The sequence below is a fragment of the Puntigrus tetrazona genome, chromosome 11, assembly GCF_018831695.1.
Source record: "Puntigrus tetrazona isolate hp1 chromosome 11, ASM1883169v1, whole genome shotgun sequence".
In the NCBI taxonomy this organism is placed as follows: domain Eukaryota; kingdom Metazoa; phylum Chordata; class Actinopteri; order Cypriniformes; family Cyprinidae; genus Puntigrus; species Puntigrus tetrazona.
The window spans coordinates 5,707,319-5,726,105 of NC_056709.1; the positions used below are offsets into that span (position 1 = coordinate 5,707,319).

Consider the following 18,787-nt stretch of genomic DNA (forward strand, 5'->3'; position numbering starts at 1 on the left):
ACACACAAATATTTAAGTTTGTAAAGAAAGTTGTGTTAATAAATTAACATATTCATTAGATTATTGCTAAAACCAAAAACACTCAATTAGCAATCTCTTCAATTTTCCACAAAGAGAGAGAATATAAGGCACCAAAACAAGCATTTCTGTTGACAGAAATTCATACTGAAGTCACCAGAATAGCTAATATTCATTCCACTTTTAGATACTCATAACAGCATTTTTAAAAGACCGGGTAAAAGGTAAAATTGAATATCCCACCAATAAAACAAGACAAGTGGGGCGGGTGAAGGGGCGGGTCTTCATAAAACAATTGACAGCGGCCTCTCCAATAACATCGAAGAACGGATTTACGTTACCACGCTCCTAACCAATCAGATGTCACAGAGGTTGGCGCTGCTCTAGACGCATCTTTCAGTTCTCAGGTTCAGTGAATTTTGATTCACTCTTCCTCCTCACGTCTGACCGTGTCCTACCTCATCCCACCGCTTCTAACGTTTTCTCGGACATTTTTTTCTTTGAAACATCAATATAAACCACCATGGCTGATACCGCTGTTGATACGACCACCACCCCTGAGATCACCGCAAAGGTAAGTTTGAATGAAAAATTTGCATTTGAAGAAATTAGATATACCTAGTAACGTTAGTTAAATAAAGAAAAAGCGACCAGTCAGTGAAAGGTTTCGTCAGCGATAAATGTTATTCTTAACGAAAAAATACTAAAACCTTGTTCGAGCAACAGCAGCTTTAATTCGTTTATTCACATTTTGCGCCGAATCGTGTTTTAAATGAATGAATAAATAGTCAACCGTTACGGATATTCAATTAAAAAAATAAATCCATAACCTCTTTGAGGACACAATTCGACATTATATTCCCATATGTAATCATATCCTATTAACGTTAAATGGAGGGTTCAGGGGGTGTAAATTGGTGAACCATCTGCCACACTTTTTTTCTTTCTTTGAGTGTGTGTGTGTGTGTCTGTGTGTAAAGTCAAGGCTCTTGATCTCTGCCGCTCGAATAGGCGGGAATATCGCCGCCGCGTGCTGTAATCGTTCGCGCCAGTCTCTCGAGCACGTTGTTTTGGCGCGCGCCCTACGTCCTTTTGTTTCCAGCCCGGTGCGTGAACGCGCACGCGCGCGCACGTTTCTTACCGGGAAATAAAAGGGGCAATGGGCAAGACGTCGCGAAATGACCTTAAGTGACCTCGGCATGTGTGTCGGAACAATAGAGTTAATTCACGAAGGCGTGAACTCGAATTGATTGTGTCTATAATAGATCTATTGTGCAGGTTTCAGAGAAAAAAAAAACCCACAGGCGACGACTACAAAAAAAATCGGATTAAATTTTTTTTCCTCCTTCAAAAAGTTGCTCCAGTTAAACACATGCATCCATTTCTAAAAATAATTTCATATTTTTAGAACGTACTTAGTTGAGATTACGTTTAGAATGTGACCCACTGCGACTACATACTATATTTATGAGGAAATGAATAAAATGATGGCATAGTTTCTAAAACCGTTTTTAAAAGTGTAACCTGAGGTGGTTTTCAGGACCCTCATGTTGTCATTCAATGTTTTTTAAAAGGCAGTCAGTCAGCCAGCTGGCGTGTGTGGTCTGTGGCTGATCTGAGTGCGTGGGGGGGGAAGAAACTCAAGAAAACAAACTTTCCCCTTTACTACCTATCAGATACTGGCGCGCTGCGTTTGTTTATGTAGTCGGAAGGGGTTTATTTAATAACCTATGCATTTCTGTTTCGTTCCAGGACTTGAAAGAAAAGAAGGAGGTGGTTGAGGAGGCAGTGGAGGCTGCAAAGGAAAACGGCAGCGAAGACGCACCTGCCAATGGAAATGGAACAGTAAGCGCTGAGTATTTCCCAGCAGGCCTTGTGGCTTTTGTCCCCGAGTACCCACTCGCCGCGCAGGTGTTGGAGGGCCCCTTCCCCCTCTTTCATCGTGCTGCTCTTTGTTTAGGGTTCGAACTGACTGACACAGATGTGTCTTCTGAGAAGACAGTTTCGAGGCTGTGCACGTTTTCTCAGCACATGGCTTTTACATAACTGACCTTCCCGAAAACTTTGAAAATGATCTTAATGATGCTTAATCACCGACTTTGCTCGTAAATCCCCAAATTGTCTTGTGATGTAACACCAGATTGGGTATCGGTTTCACTCGTGGTACTTTCTGTTTTAGACTAACGGTGCTTCACACGAGGAAGAGGAAGCCAACGAAGACGAAGAGGGTGGGGATGATGAGGAGGGTGAGCTTGCCTTCGTCACCATTACATAATTTACTAGCACAGAAACTGGTTATTGACAAACCCATTTGGATTTTAACAGCAGGAGAAGCAGAGGAGGAGGAGGAGAACGGTGCTGAAGAAGAGGCAGACGGGCAGCCTGTGAAACGTCCAGCTGAGGAGGAGGTGGGTTTGGAATTCAGATGCATTTCACAACTTTTCCGTCATCTTTACCTCGTCTAATCTGGCCCGTCTGCTTTCAGGAGGCAGTTGAAACAAAGAAACAGAAGACGGAAGAGAACGGCGACTCCACAGAGGCTGAGGTCAAAGCCTAAAGCTCTCGCTGCCCTTCAGTAGCTCTGTCTGTATGGTCAGGTTGACCTAGTAGAGTTTGTGCTTTCCTGTATATTTCACAGACCTTCTTTTCGCCGCTACAAAATTTTTATTGCACTGAGGCCCATAACATCATGACCCTGTCCCCTTTTGTAAGACCTTATTTATTGGTGTAGGACCAACATTAGAACCCTGTATCAAAGGAAACGATGTTTATTTTAGCAAGCGTTTAACAAGCACACATTCTACTCTGTTATTTGACCAGCGGATGTACACTCAAGCAACTGAAAGCCTAAGGTTCTGTCATTTTCATGGGTGACATTTTTTTTTTCTGATCCACTAAAGACCAAAGATGAGTTTTAAGCAGGGGCTAATAGACAATGTTTAACCTGGTTGTGCTGCTAGAAGTTAATCCCTCGCTTTGGCAGATCAGTTAACATAACAGATGGCTCATATGAATGAGAGGGGTTTCTTAGTCAACACATCGCCCGCCCTCTTAACATGTTAATTAACCCCTTTTTAAATCTTGAAGGTCTTTTGTTCCATATGCATTTAAAAGGATTGTATCTTTCTATCCTTATGTACAGTTTGGGGGTTTTTGTTTTATCATTGTGTTTTATATGGGAAGTGCAGAATGGAGAAAAAAACAACAAAAAAAAACAATCTATAACAGAACTGTATGCTGGTACTGGTGTTCTTTCAGTCCTTCAAGCGAAACTTTTTTTTTTTTTTATTGTGTTTTGGTTGCTTTTGACCACTGCTTTGTATAGTTTGGTTCAGGATTATAAATAAAAAAAAAACGGTTGTCTTTTTAAAACCAGTGCCTCTTGGGTCTTTTCTTAACATTGCGTTGGGGGTTGTAAAAACTTTTTTTTTTTTTTTGAAACAAGATTGGACATGCACCAAGTATGTGCAAGAGGATTGACCTTGAGCTCAAACTTAGGTAAAAAAGTTAAAATGGCTTCTTGTAAAAGGAATGTGCTCACCCAAAAATGTAAAATTGTTCAAAGTTTTGCCGACCCTCAAGCTATCCGAGATGTAGATGAGTTGATGTTTTTTTGTTTTTTTTTAACAGATTTGGAGTAATGCAGCATTACATCACTTGCTTACCAATGAATCATTTGTAGTGAATGGGTGCCGTCAAAATGTAAGTCCAAATGGCTGATGAAAAGCTAAAATAATCACCACTCCAGTACATTGATTAATGTCTTATGTAAAATAAATTTTAACTTTTGTCTTTTGGCTAAAATCTTAAGTCTTAAGACTTCTTTTTATATTTCATTCTCCAGTGGAAAAAGTCATTGATTAGTAGAGTAATATGCACAGATCAAGTACAGAGAGGCCAACTGGGAGACACTTTTTTTGGAGAAAGTTATTTGTATGGTGGACTTAAAGTAATGGCTTATAGTTAAAACGCCTAAATGATGGTTCTGTTTCTTGAAATATTCAGCTTTTGGTTTCAAAAGATGTTAAACTTGTTTAAAACATTTAAACCAGGTTTAGTTCAGGTAGTCTTTTTACTGCCAGTTGATTTGGTTCAAATAAGTCAGACTAACTGCAATAAGCCAAGCTTATTTAGTAAAATTGTTTAATGAAACGGACCCCTTTAGTATTTTTATCAGCTGTTTGGACTCTCATTCTGACGGCACCCATTCACTGCAGAGCATCTGTTGGTGTGCAAGTGATGTAATGCTAAATTCCTGTAAATCTTTTCTGATAAAAAAGCTAACTCCGCTATATCTTGGATGGCCTGAGTGAAATTTGGACCAAATGTAATTTATCTGGGTGAACTGTTCTTTTAACAGGTTCAGTTTGATCTCCATTTGAAATCACACAGCGCCCCCTGCTGGTTAACCATGCATGTACTAGAAACTACACCTTTAAATCAGAACGACACCTGCAGCAGAACACCTTCGTCCTGTGACAGCTGTTTAATTCTCAGAGCATTAACCTGTACAATGCCACTTACATCACTTTTCCTTAGTGGAAGATATCTGTACATGCTCGTGTGGGTTACACATGAAAAGAATGCGATTATGAATTTCGTCTCAACCGCTTCTTGAACTGCTTGCTACCTGGAGTTTTTAAAAGGTTTAATGTGCCGCGTGTATTGCAAAGCGAAACGAACAAAACAACAACAACAACAAAAAAGATGCTTAGCAATACAAGCGCACAATTGTGAGCGAGCGAGCGCTCTGGTGGAGAGTCCGTATCGGTTGTCCAGATTTGTCGTAGTCACCGAACAATACGTTCGGCTCGTTCTTCCGCACGGGGCCTGTTTCCGTATTGCGATCACTCACACCCCAGCCTCAACGTCCGCTCTGCCTGATAATGACAAGAACGACTGTCATTACAACGATCACGCCAGACCACAGGGAAGCAGGCATGAGAGCGTGCGTTCCATGACATGGCTCAGTAGGGGAACCATAAATACGTCATTTATGTTTTTCTTATAAATATGTCATTGGAGCGTCCACCGGTGTCAATGCAGTATGGCAAACATGCGACAGGGATATCGGTAGCGCTTCATTTTACGGTACGGCTACTTCCGTGGTGCGTACTAAATATCTTGTACCTGTAGACAGATGAGTGGTAAAACAAGGCACTTGCCTGAAGTGTACATACAGACAAGTGTGGGTAAGAACCGTCACTTACAGGTGGTGCCTGTACATGGTGACTAATTAGGTACTTTGCTGTACTCACTAATGTGTGTATACTTGGTAAATATGTAGTGCTTACAGGCAAGTGGGTACGAACAGGCGCGTCCTTACAGTATGTTAACTAATAACACATTACTGTACATACTAACGATATGTAGTCCTATCTATTATGTGGTAACAAACAAGACACGTTACTGTACTTGGTATACATGTGGTAAATATGTAGTAGTTAATGCTAAATTGCTTTCCACTTTTCGCTTTGAAGAATTATTAAGTCTCGTGTAATGCTTATTCCAATACTTACTATATACTATCAATTTCCCAATAAGTACCTCGGTCCATGTTTAAACCCCCTCCGAGTTGAGTACCGCTTAACTTATTCTGTAAACGAACAGGTGCATACTCCAGTACTTACATAGTAAGTATATGGAAATGGAAGTGCACCATTTTGCATAAACATTACACAGTCATTTCCAGTTCTTCAAACTCATTAACGCACACTTGTTTGTAAGTTACGTATTTACCACGTGTATACCAAGCACAGTATGTGTCTTGTTTGTTATCACATTATAGCACATTTTTCTGTAGGTGCAGTACAGTAATGGGTCTTGCTAGTTACTATACAGATATTGTTATACCCGCTTGTCCGTAAGTACTTCATATTTACCACGTATATACATTAGTAAGTAAAATAAAAGTATTAGGCTACCTGTAAGTGAACGTTCTTAGCCACTCTGCATATTCAAACTAATTAGCATGCATGTACAGCTGCTAAGTACAGTGTCTTTCTTACTTGTCGCTATGTCCATACACTTCAGGCAAGCTCCTAATTACCACTCATTTGTATGTAGGTACAAGATGTTTATCATTTATGTACCAGGGAAGTACACATACTGTAAAATAAAGTGCTACCAGAATATTGGTACTCTTAAGGATTTGTGTAGTAGCTAGCTAGTATTCAAACGACGAGCCTGATCGCTTTAAAAAAGGAAGCTATATGCAAACCAAAGAACCAATAGACACACACATGTTCTCTGTTTTACTGTGGTACAGTGCGAAACAGAGGCCTACAGTAAGGCATCAATGCGGCTTTACATGCAAACAAACCGACAGGTGACATCTTCAAACAGTTCATTGACAGGATACATTTGCTTTGGATATGTGAGAGGGGTTTATGTTTATTAAAAGCAATGAACTTTAACAATTAGCTGAACAGAAACCACATAAAGAGAGTTCAGGGAGCTATAAACAGTTTTGGCTTCGTCCTTCGTTGAGGATTAGACAGTAAAAAAAAAAAAAAAAACCTAAACATTTCACATTATGTACAAGCCAGATGAAAGTAGTCAGGCATCACTTGGAAACACGCTTTCTCTGTCGCACACACGCACACACACACACACACACACACACACTACACAAGCCTGCCATCATGCAGTCGCTGTTGCAGCATGCTTACGTTAGAAATCCGAGTGAGATGCATAGTGAAAACCGCAGCTCTTTTACCCTCTCTCACATCTCCAGTACTGCGAACGTGTGGTGGAAGGTGAGGAAGGTGTATCTGAAGCAAGCGCAGGAGTCTGAGATGTCTGCTGTGTGTATGTGGGGTCCAAAATTAACTTTCACCATGTCTGACAACAGCTGGGGAAATTTTATGTACACTGGGGTCCAAAAGCCACTATTATTTTGAGTCTTGTTTAAATAAAACCATCAAAAATGATTACGATTGGTATGAAAATGTTTGTCCCTGATTTTTTTTAACATAAAAATAACATTTTACATGTATGTGAATGTTGTATATGTATAATGTACTGTAATACAATTACCTCTAATAATTTATTTATGCTCAGAAAGATTTCTTATTGTATTAAATTTGCCATATATATATGTATAAATCTTTTAATTTCTATTTTTCTATAAAAATTTTCTATATATATATATATATATATATATATATATATATATATATATATATATATATATATATATATATATATATATTATTTTTTTTTTTTATATATTTTGTATATATATAAATATAATACATATATATAACACATATATTGACAAAAATGTTGCAAAAACCTTAAGAAGTCTTTCTGTTTTCTTTTTTTGAAATAAATCTTTAATCTAGTCCCAGACTTGTGGGCCCCAATGTATGTATATTTTTTTGTACTTTTAAAAAAGGAAAAATGTTTGTGTCCTACAAAATCTGTTACAAAAACGTGATTCTGTTCCTCAAACAATTTTGTGGTCAAATTTGTCCAGACATAGTGCACTGAAGTTCTGTCAATAAAAGGAAAAAAAAAAGAAGGTTTAAACATCTGAAGACGTTCACCACTAGAGAAAAAAATAGCGTGACAGTCATTGATCTTTTTATTTGTTTGGATTTCTTTTTTTTAAATTCTGATATCAAAGAGCTTTATTATTCTGCCTCATGATTTAATTGATGTTGCAATGCAGGAAGGTTACCTGGGTGTTAATTTTGGACCCGGTGTGTGAGAGATCAGGTCTAAATGTGCACCAGCAGTGGCTGCGTCTCGCTCTGGGGAGGCTCACCCTCAGGTGGTGGCAGATGGTACACCACACACAGTGAGGAGTACAGGCACCCCACAAATGACATCAGACTTGCAAAGTACATCACGCCCTGGGCCCCACCCACCAGCGAAGTCAGAGGGCCCATCGCCACCGAAACCAGGATCTGTGCCAGGAAGTACTGGCAGCTGAGCAGGGAGATGTCCACCCCCATTCCTCGCCTGGTCCCATCCTCTGAGGAGCCGCAGAACTGGGGGAACAACAACATGTGGATGGTGACAAAGGCCCTAAAATGCCTGGGTATTCCTAATTGTTTTCATGCCTGCTTAAAGTAATGGCGTGCGTGACAGTGGGATCAGCCAGGACATTTCAGTGAAAAAGATATAGCTATTGTCACCCTAACTGATGTCAATCAAAAATTTCACATGGTCACTAATTATTGTCATTTTGTTTTTGCCATTTATAATTTATATTTATTTCTTTTAAACTTATTTTATTTTAGTAATTTTAGTACTTATTTTATTAATTTTTGTATTTCGTATTTTCATTTAAGTTCAGATTTTTCATTTCATTATATATATATATATATATATATATATATATATATATATATATATATATATATATATATATAGATATATAGATATATAGATATATATATATATATACATAATCTAAAATAACAAATACAACTATATAAATGTATATACATTTCAAGATATATACTGTATGTGTGTGTGTGTTTATATATACATAATAAATATACAGAATACACACATATATTATGTAAACCATTCAATTAATCATGTATTAATCGTTTTACAGCCCAACCAAAAATAAATACACCGTATGGGTCAAAAGTATACATTTTTTGGGGCGGGCAAAAATCATTAGGATATTAAGTAAAGATCATGTTTCATGAAGATATTTATATAAATTTAACACCAAAAATTCATAAAACACATTTTTGATTAGTAATATGCATAGTCTTTTGATTTATTTTTAAAATGGCTGTATCTCAGCCCTATACTTACTTTATTGTATTGCACTTAAATATTACAGAGGGTTTTTAAAAACAGAAATGAGCCACTTATATTTTGGTTCATTATAAGATATACTTTATAGGCAGTTTGAGGTAAAAAAGTTGTATAAAAATCTTTGTTTTATGTGTTGCCAACAACAATATTGCAAATATATATCCTTATATTTTCACTGTCTGTGTTTCATTGTATTATGTAAAAGTTACCATTCATTAAAGCTGTGGAAGTATTTCAAAAATCTAAATAATGCACATACAAGGTTAGCAATTTACTAGTCTCATGTTCCCAGCTAACAAAAGTATGCTCCAAGAACATTGTTCTAATGTTCCCATTAAAATGTTAATTCTAAAATGTTCTATTTTCACATTCAAAACGTACATTTTTTATATATATACAAAAACTGGCTATGCAAAGTTAAGGTAACATTCTTAATCTAGTTGCATTTTTATTTTGAAAAAGTTGTAACATTTAAAAGAGATTCAACTAATACTTTCCATGAACAATGTATGAATGTTTTTATGATGTCAAAAATTTTTTTGTGCTAAACAAATTAAAATCCATATAACTTTAAACAAACATTTAAATGATGTTACTAATACAACGTTTGTTCGTAACTTGCCACATTCACAAATGAAGTTTCATTTGGATAATATTTTTTTTTTAAATTAGTGTAATAATGTTTCTACTGATTCCATGCCCCGTAGACTTCCATTATAAGTGCGTTCATATGAACGTGATTTTATTTATTCTAGATTTTATTTTAATCAAATTACTCTGTGATCTCACCTGCGGGCTCTGGTAGTATTCACAGAGCAGAGAGTAAGGCAGCGTACAGAGAGAAGAGAAGAGAACGCCGTAGGTGACGCAGAGAGACAGCACCACGTACAGGTTGGTGGAGAGAGTGGCCAGCCCTGTGCCCAAACCAAAGGCCAGATAGGCGAAAAAATACAGAGAGCGCAGCGAGAACCGCTCCTCCAGCTTCTCAAGAATGGCTGCAAAAGGAAAGCAGTGTGAATACGAAATAATCGTTGCGTGTGCTCAAAATGTACTGTCGCACTTTTACTAACCTGAATAAAAAGCAGCACTAAATGCATAGATGCACATCCCCCAGCAGCCCATGGTGACGCCTGAATTGTAGAGCTTGTACTCCTCTGAATCGTGGTGGGCCTTTGGGTCGCCACCAAACACAACCTCCCCCATAAAGTCTGTGTAGAAGAGCAGCATCCCCTCGAATGATAACCAACCTGTATCAATCCAAAGATTGGGACACAAAATACTTATTTTATAGTAGCCGAACCCCGTGCTCATAACTTATGAAGTTTTTTGTTTTTTTTCTTAATTACTTTGCCTTATTTAATTATGTTTTACTTATAAAAGTACAGATTCATTTGACCCATATTTCAATTTCATTAAATTTATTTTACCTTATAAATTATATATTATGTAGTGTTTATTTTCAATAAATATTTCTATTTTAGTCATTCTAATGTTTCAACTTACCTAAAGACATTGCTTATATTCTTTTATTTTCATGTTTATAATTTTTAAGCGTTTCTATCTGATATTTACATTTTGTTTTATTTCAGCATACATTTCAATAACCTTAAATCTATTTTAAAAAGTATTTAAACATTGAATATATATATATATATATATATATATATATATATATATATATATATATATATATATATATATATATATATATATATATATATATACATATATATATATATATATATATACATATACATATATATATATATATATATATATATATATATATATATATATATATATATATATATATATATATATATATATATATATATATATATCCCCTTTGGGTCTGATGCAAAATTTTTACATAATGAAATTATACTGTAATTAAGAAATGTGATCAGTTGTAGGTATTTAATTCTGTTTGTTAAATTGTTAAATTCTATTTGAAGTATACATGCAATATCAGGGCTTAAAATTAAAATAACATATATAAGCCTCAGACATTTTGTATATGCCTAATGAAATTCAAAACCTATATTACCCAGGAAATGGTTGGTGCACAGGCTTCGTAAACATGGAGGCATCCTGTAGATGGCGGTACAGAGCAGTTTTATTGACATCTGAGAGTCTGCTGCTTCATGGGTGCCACTGAGGTCACTGTCATAACGCATGCCATTCAGCAATATATTTGCCACCTTGTGAAAAGAGCAATTTATATATTATATATATGTATATAATACCTGTACAGTATTGTAAGTAATATATATATATATATATATATATATATATATATATATATATATATATATATATATATATATATATATATATATATATATATATATATAATCACATTACAACAAAATCACTTAAACTTAAACTGAAATAAAGATTAAAAAATAAATAAAAATAATAACTAATTCAAAATATTGATAATTGTATTGTAATATATAAAAATAAGGAATTAATTTAATTAATTTAATTAATTTAGATATGAGAAAATCTGTTAAATATGTTTGGGAGAACTATAAGTAATCAAATATATTGTATTTTTAATTAGATTAATTAATTAAAAAATAATTATCAAAATAAAAATGTTTAGCTACTAAAATCATTAAAGCAAAAACTGAAATAAAATAAATGAAAGCTAAACAGATATTAAAAATAATCAAAGTGACAAAGACACACAAAATGAATAAAACTGAAACTAAAGTTAAACTGACAATCTTAAATAAAATAAAAAATAAATATTAATAAATATTTACATAAATACTACTACAGTATATAAATAATACTTAACATAACACTGTTTTTTAAAGTGATTGGTGCAAAAGCTGTATAATAAAATGTTAATTGGATTTGGGAGTAATATACATTTATAGTTGAATAAAAAATATACTATATACTATATAGTTACTATAGTTAGTGACTGCTCACAACAAGTGCTATAATTGAAATAGGAATAAATTAAAGCTGAATAGATATTACAGACAAAAACAGATAACAAAAAGGCTAAAACTGAAATTAAAATGTAGCTAAAAACTAAAAACTCTCTCTCTCACACACACACACACACACACACACACACACACACACACACACACACACACATATATATATATATAGGAACAGGAACAAATGTTTCGCCTTATAGGCCACACCTGAGAAAATGACATCAGCTGGTGAAAAACAAATAATGCTAAAAGCCAACAGAATGAAAAGCTATTAAAGTTTTTTTGCATAAATGGCTCTGAGATTAAACATAACAATTTTAATTGGTTTCATTGTGAAACATTTTTGTCCAAAAGGTCCCAAGTGTAAATGTTTTTTGTACCTAGTGTAAAATAATTTATTTAAGGAAATGGGGGTGAAAAAGTAAAATTGCAATAAAAAACACACTGCAAAAATGTATGCAGCTGGCAAAAACATAGTCAAGAAGGTTGCAAAGGGTTAAATAAGGTAAAAATGCACATAGGCAAACTGACCTGCTGACTGAAGGTGACAGTGCGTCTACGACCATTGTCCAAAGCACCGCTCGGAACAATCAGCGGGTCCTCCATTAAGGCCAGACTCTGGGGGCGCTTCAGTATCCCTGAGGTACTGCCTCGCTGTGACCCAGACGCAGCCTGCTGGCCCTCGTTAGGCTGCTCAGATGCTTCATTGGTTTGCTTTTGCTCATTAGCTTGCAGCGCTTCAGTCGCAAGCAGCTCTCCATTAGGCTGCGAGAGTTTGTATTGCTGCGCTGCTTCATTTGCGACAGGTGTCTGACTTTGAGGAGGAGGGGGCGTGTCCCCCGGAGGAAGAGGCGGAGCCACCGCCTCAGGCTCTAACGGAGTCTGCTGTCCAGTGTAGCATTCAATCAACACTCTGTCTATGTAGGAGGTGCCTAAAGAGGAAGCAAACTCATTAATGCCCGTGAGCGAGTTATCTCGACTGATGAAGCTGCCGTATTTAGGCGTCAGGGGACTCAGAGGGGAAATGGGGCTGGTGAGGCCTGCGTACAGACGTGCGTTGGCACTGCTCGAGCGACCCAGTGGATCCTGGTAGCGGCAGTTAGAGAACTGGCTGTTATAACGGGCTTCGTCATCTTCCTCGTCGTCCTGGTCCGCAGCGGCCCCGGGAGGGGGAGGCGGGGAGGGCGGCAAAGGAAGATTGGGGCTCTTGAGGTTGCGGGTGTTTCTGGTTTGAGGCTGGGACTGGGGTAAAGGGCGCTCTGGGATACTGGTGAGGGTCATGGCTGTGGCGGCGGCGAGGGTGATGCTGGTGAACAGGTATATGACCCGGAGCTGGCCACCCATCGACCTTCCGAACTCAGTTTTGTCCCAGTTGATGCCACCCACAATGTAGCCGAAGCCACCGCCAAGACCTGGGTAAAATTGAAGACGCGGAAGCAATGTGATTCAGTGTTGTTATTCTTCATTAACTGTAAGAGTACTGGCAAACAGGTTTGGGTATTGAAATAAAATAACTGGTAACTAGACATTTTGGACAGAGTGGGTAATCAAAAACTGATTAGTTTAAGTAATTAAAATTACTGAAATGGATTAAAGATAAATTGTCTGGGGTTTTTTTTAACTATTGAAAGTCACAAAACAAAATGACTATAATAATATATACATTTATTAATATTTATAGATATGTTCTGGGAGCACTATGCTTTTAACAAAAAAAAAATACAATTATCCAAAATAATTAATAAAAACTTGTGCATAACTCTAAATGACACAAAAAAAACGAAAATATGAAACTAAAAGCTAAATTAGAATATTAGTACATTTTATAGTGGTGTAGAAATATTACTAAAACAACACTGATGTGATTAGACATAAGCTCATATTAGATTTTGAGAATTCAAAAAAAAATAGTCCTCATGTGAAAACCATGGCTTGAGCAGTTAAGATAACAAAAGAATGTTTTAAATGTATATTTAACCATAATTAATCAAGTTTTTCTCGAACCTGCCAGAAGAGCGTGTATATTTAGGCCTCGGTCCTGATCCTCTGGGCTGCACACATCCATCATGTACGCATGACTGGGGTTGTCCGCTGAGTCAGCACTGAAGTCCATCAGAACCACGCCGCACACCGTCAGCACGATGCCCCACTTGTGATCCAGGGTGGTGTCAGCCACAGCCGATCCAATGTCCCGGCCATTCAGCACCAGCGTCAGACCCAGCAGAGCCCCTGCAAACACACCAGAAGAGCAGCATTAAAGTATTTTAAATTAAAACTGATAGCCTTCAAACCTGAAACTCTAATTTCAGGATCAAGTTAAAGGGTTACTCCACCCCAAAATGAAAATGTTGTCATTAATCACGTTACAATAAATCTTCGGAACACATCTTCTGGACCTTGACAGTGTTTATTACTTGCCAGTCAATGGGACAGTCACAAGCCTCCCGATTTTCATCCAAAATATCTTAAATTGTGTTCTGAAGACAAACAAAGCTTTTGTAAGGTTTGTAATAGCGGGTTTGTAATAACATGGAGGTAAGTGATTATTGACAAAAGTTTCATTTTGGAGTGGAGAAACCCTTTAAAGGATTAGTTCACTTCTAGAATTAAAATGTGCTGGTGATTTACTCAATGTTCATGTCTTTTAGGATTTTTTTTTCCATATAGTGGACTTTGCATTTTCAATGCAGTGTCATAGAGCTCTACAAGATCGAAACAAGCGAGCGAAACAAAAAAGTCTGTTTTCTAAAAAAAGTTAATAAATTAATAAATAAAATAAATATAACCACAATTGCTTGTCTTACACTAGCTCTACGATGTGGGTATATGACTTCACATATCACGTAATTGCATTGGAAAGGCCAGTTACAGTTAGTTCTTTGTGTACTTTAGTTTAAAAAAGGTAGCGTGAAAAAGGGTAGGGTGAAAAACTGCATCTCAATTTCTCCTTCAACTCCAAAATATACCTTATTGGCCACCACTGAAGTCCACTAGAAGGAGAAAAATCATTGGAATGTTTTCCTCAAAAACCGAAAGAAACAAATCTTGGATGACATGGGGGTGAGTAAATGATCAGGAAATTTTAATTCTGTAAGTTAACAAATCCTTTAAACAGCAAACACAGAGAGAGAGAGAGAGAGAGAGAGGACATTTATTGAAGTTTGTAATAACTAAATTCATACTTCTTACCTATTGCCAGGGCAAAAATAAAAGGTCTTCTGCGACCAAAGCGAGACGTACATCGATCACTCCATGCCCCAAGAATTGGTTGAAGTAGGAATCCTGGGAATCATAAAAGAAGACAGACAACTTTACTTGTTAAGTGTTGTCTTTACGAAACCTTAACAGCACTCATTTACTTTTAAATTCCACACTGGCTTTTAGATTTTTATATTCAATAGAGCAGCCAGGATCCCAGCTAACAGGAAGCATTCTCACAACTTTAATGAATGTTTTGTAAATGGTCAGGACAAAATGTTTTTAAAGTAATGTCAGTGGTACATTCTTCTTAAGAGAAAACATGTTATTTCTACCTGATGAATGTTCCTTTAATTTTGACAGTCAAATTTTGTCTTACAATACTAAGAATAAACATACGTTATACCTTGAAGAATAAAATGTATGATGTAAAAGTATGTTGTAAAAAAACCTTTTTTTAACCTTTAAATAACATAAAAATGATTTCAAGATCAATTTTTAAACAATTAAAAACATCCTAAATTTCTTATGTCTTTCAAAAAGTTTTGTAGTGGATGTCCGCATACCTAAAATTGGACTGATGAACCACACGAGACTGTAGAACTGGTCGGGCAACCCCATCTGAAGTAACACAGGAGTGACGTATGCCGTTTCCATCGCGTAGCTGAACTCGATCCCAAACAAGATACAGCCGTTGAAGAGAAGCTCGGGGAAGGTGCGTCTCGGAGGAAGTTCGCTGAGGTCGAGCTGTTCCAGGGGACACGGCGTGTTTGGCGGTGGCGGCGGAGATGGCCGGATCAGTTTCCGTCGCTTCGGGTGCCTCTGAAAGTTGTTGGCTCTGTGACTCAGGTGCCGTGTGGTGGACGTTGGGAAACTGGATGTTTTGGACAGAGTGGGTCTCCAGGTGCCTTCCTGGGCAGTCCCGAACTTTCCCCCTACAGGACTGGACAGCAGGGGGTCGCTCGGGGTGCCCATTCCAGGAGATGACATTCTGCTCACGCTAAAAAGGAAAAAGACAAGAAAAAGCTCTGTCTGTTGCTGCTCCAGGGACAGCGGCAGCTGTTCAGGGATGTCCGCCTACAAGAATAATTTTGCAGTAAATAATTCTTTAAAAGAACAAATTTTTCTTAGTGAGAAAAATAGAACTCCCAAGAATGATAATTATAAAGATAACGATATTAGCATCCACACCAACAGACAATATTATCTGTTTATTCTAAGCACACAAAATTCTTGAACGTGTTTGATTATTAAAAATTTTAGAGTTATTTCATCAATATGGTTTCTCTGTGCCTTTATCTTTATTGCTATGGTGCAGACTCTACTATTCTTTAATACTGAGAACAAGTTTGATAATGATTTTTTACTATATTTAACTATATTATTCTTGGTGTGAATGGGCCTTAAGTTACGAAAATGTTATTTCTAAATAACTTAAAGATTTCATTTTAAAATAAACAAAAATATATATATTTTTCCTAAATGTGCAGAATTAAAGCCAACATTCCATTTTGCAAAAATTATGGAATGTCACTCTAGAATGTTCTCTAAATGTTGGTTGTTGTTTTTTTTTTTTTTTGTTGTTGTTGTTGTTTTTTTGGTTGTGCAAACATTAAGGGAACGTTGTGGTTTTATAATTTTGCAAGCATTATGGAAACATTACAATCCTGTCACGTAAGCATTAAGGGAACAAAACAAAAACCAGATTAACATCCATCTCAAATGTTTTAATTAAAAAAGAAAAACATTATAAACATTATGAAAGACCAGATAACCTAAATTCTATTAAAATTACTGCGAAAGCATTTGTTTGTAACTTAAAAAAAATCCTTGTTAGCTGTGAAGAACGGCTTATTTTATTTTTCCGCAATAAAAAAAAAGACCCAGAAAGATTCAATAGATGTCAAAGGTTTCTTACTGAACCAGCATGCCAATAAAGAACCTTTATTTTTTAAGAGCGTAGGTCATGGTGACATTGAGAGCCAAATAACGCAATTACTTAAAGCCATTTTGAAAAGCATCCCAATTAGCTGTGAAGTATCGTGCCGAAGCGCCATTGCTTCAAGGAGGTCAATGATATGACACTTCTTCTTCTTCTCCCCTCGTGGACACGACGTGCTGCAACCAATGCGCAGCTCCACTGTCAAGATGCGCATTGCACATGTGGTCTCTCCATAGCTGAGGAAGCAAAACGCAAAGCTGCAGCCTCGTACCCGCACACTTCTGAGAAACGCGCGAGGTTATCTCTAAAAAGCGCGCATAATCGCCGATTTATACGAATGTTTAATTATGGATGAAAAGAAAGGACGCTTGCACGGAGAGCCAGACGTGTTTATTTTCTGTTTGACCACACCGGCTGCACTTCAGCGGTGTAATAATCACCCTAATCGTCCGCTTTCACGGTAAAGATTTTACAGTCGACTCCACTCATGTGTTCTTTGTGAGAGGCGCGCGGCGGATGGAAACTGAAATATTACCTTTATCCCGGATGCTCTTCATGCATCACTGGCTTGCAGACAGCAGACGGAAGGACGCATCATGTTGACGCCTCTGTTTAACGTTTGATGTTTTTTCGTGCTTTCTGGCGCAGTCATTTCTCAGGTTTTTATCGTGCTCCTCCGGTCTTCCCCTGTTCTCGCATCTCTCCTCCTCCGGTCCATCGGCTGTCTCGCGTGACGTCACGACATCGCCCCCTCCCGCGCCAATCTGCAGCATCAGCATCAGCTGAAAACTGACACCTGTCTCAAATACTTTAAAAGCCGTGTGGGCCTTCAAGCTGTCATCCTGTATCGATTATTCATCATTATCACTTTTGTCAAACCAGATAAAAAAAAATAAGAAAACGATTCAAAACGTAATTTTTAATTTTTTTTTCTTGTTTGGATAACTTCATTTCATTTTAAATGTTCTTTAAACAATCTAAAACTGCTACGTTATCTAACTTTTATTAAAGTCCACATAACTTTGAATGAACGTTTTGTTAACGTTACTGCTAAAGTTTTCATCAATAATTATGCTAATTTTATGATTACTTGGCTATTTATTAATGCTTGTAACATATTGTGAAAATGTAACTTATTGAATGATATAGCATTGCTAGACTTATTCTTCTACTTTATACTGTACAGTGCTTTGATGCAACCTGTGTTGTTAAAAGCGCTATATAAATAAAAAATAAAAATGACTTGTTTGAGAAGGTCACTCCATTTAATTCTGTAACCTCATATATATATATATATATATATACATATACATATACATATACATATATACATATATACATACACACACACACACACATATATATATATATATATATATATATATATATATATATATATATATATATATATATATATATATATATATATATATATATGTTGCCAGATCATACTACTATCATAAAACTATCATAAAGCGTATTTGGACTCCGGGACCAAGTTTGGACAGCCCTTACATGAGGCAAAACACACACACACAAAAAAAATATTATATATATATATATATATATATATATATATATATATATATATATATATATATATATATATATATATATATAATTTTTTGTTTGTATGTCAGGGCTGTCCAAACTCGGTCCCGGAGTCCAAATACGCTTATAATAGTTGAATCTGGCAACATGGATGCTACTCCTTTCGCTCAATTCCTTCAAAAAGTGTAGGCCTACCTCGTCAGTGTTTTGCATTTTCATACTACAAACATTTAACATTTTTGCAAACTTGATAAACTTTACATTTTTAACAACAAACTAGTCCTACAAAGTCCAGAAGGTGGACTAAATACACAGTTTCATTACTTAAGTGAAA

The 18,787-nt window shown here is 36.3% G+C and overlaps 2 protein-coding genes across 6 annotated transcripts; one reads left to right on the forward strand and one right to left on the reverse strand.

The window, feature by feature from the left end:
* Window positions 1–424: 424 nt before the first annotated feature.
* si:ch211-222l21.1 (prothymosin alpha) lies at window positions 425–3,390 on the forward strand. Of its 2 annotated transcripts, none has more exons than XM_043251469.1 (5): window positions 425–592; window positions 1,771–1,863; window positions 2,198–2,264; window positions 2,347–2,426; window positions 2,504–3,390. In XM_043251469.1, exons 1-5 carry the CDS (start codon window positions 542–544, stop codon window positions 2,573–2,575), a joined length of 363 nt encoding a protein of 120 aa, XP_043107404.1. In that variant the 5' UTR covers window positions 425–541; the 3' UTR covers window positions 2,576–3,390. The 2 variants fall into 2 exon arrangements, with proteins under 2 accessions (XP_043107404.1, XP_043107403.1); XM_043251468.1 differs by having other exon boundaries at window positions 428–592; window positions 2,344–2,426.
* A 1,098-nt stretch (window positions 3,391–4,488) lies between these two features.
* slc45a1 (solute carrier family 45 member 1) lies at window positions 4,489–18,056 on the reverse strand. Of its 4 annotated transcripts, none has more exons than XM_043251437.1 (10): window positions 17,438–18,055; window positions 15,527–15,960; window positions 14,952–15,044; window positions 13,767–13,991; window positions 12,294–13,174; window positions 10,850–11,003; window positions 9,873–10,049; window positions 9,592–9,797; window positions 7,790–8,015; window positions 4,489–4,898 (listed from the first exon to the last, which is right to left on the reverse strand). In XM_043251437.1, the coding sequence occupies exons 2-10, from the start codon at window positions 15,948–15,950 to the stop codon at window positions 4,870–4,872; spliced, it is 2,415 nt and encodes an 804-aa protein (XP_043107372.1). In that variant the 5' UTR covers window positions 15,951–15,960; window positions 17,438–18,055; the 3' UTR covers window positions 4,489–4,869. The 4 variants fall into 4 exon arrangements, with proteins under 4 accessions (XP_043107372.1, XP_043107370.1, XP_043107371.1 ...); XM_043251435.1 differs by lacking the exon at window positions 4,489–4,898 and adding an exon at window positions 7,271–7,516 and having other exon boundaries at window positions 7,703–8,015; XM_043251436.1 differs by lacking the exon at window positions 4,489–4,898 and having other exon boundaries at window positions 7,271–8,015; window positions 15,527–16,037; window positions 17,438–18,056.
* Window positions 18,057–18,787: the final 731 nt, after the last annotated feature.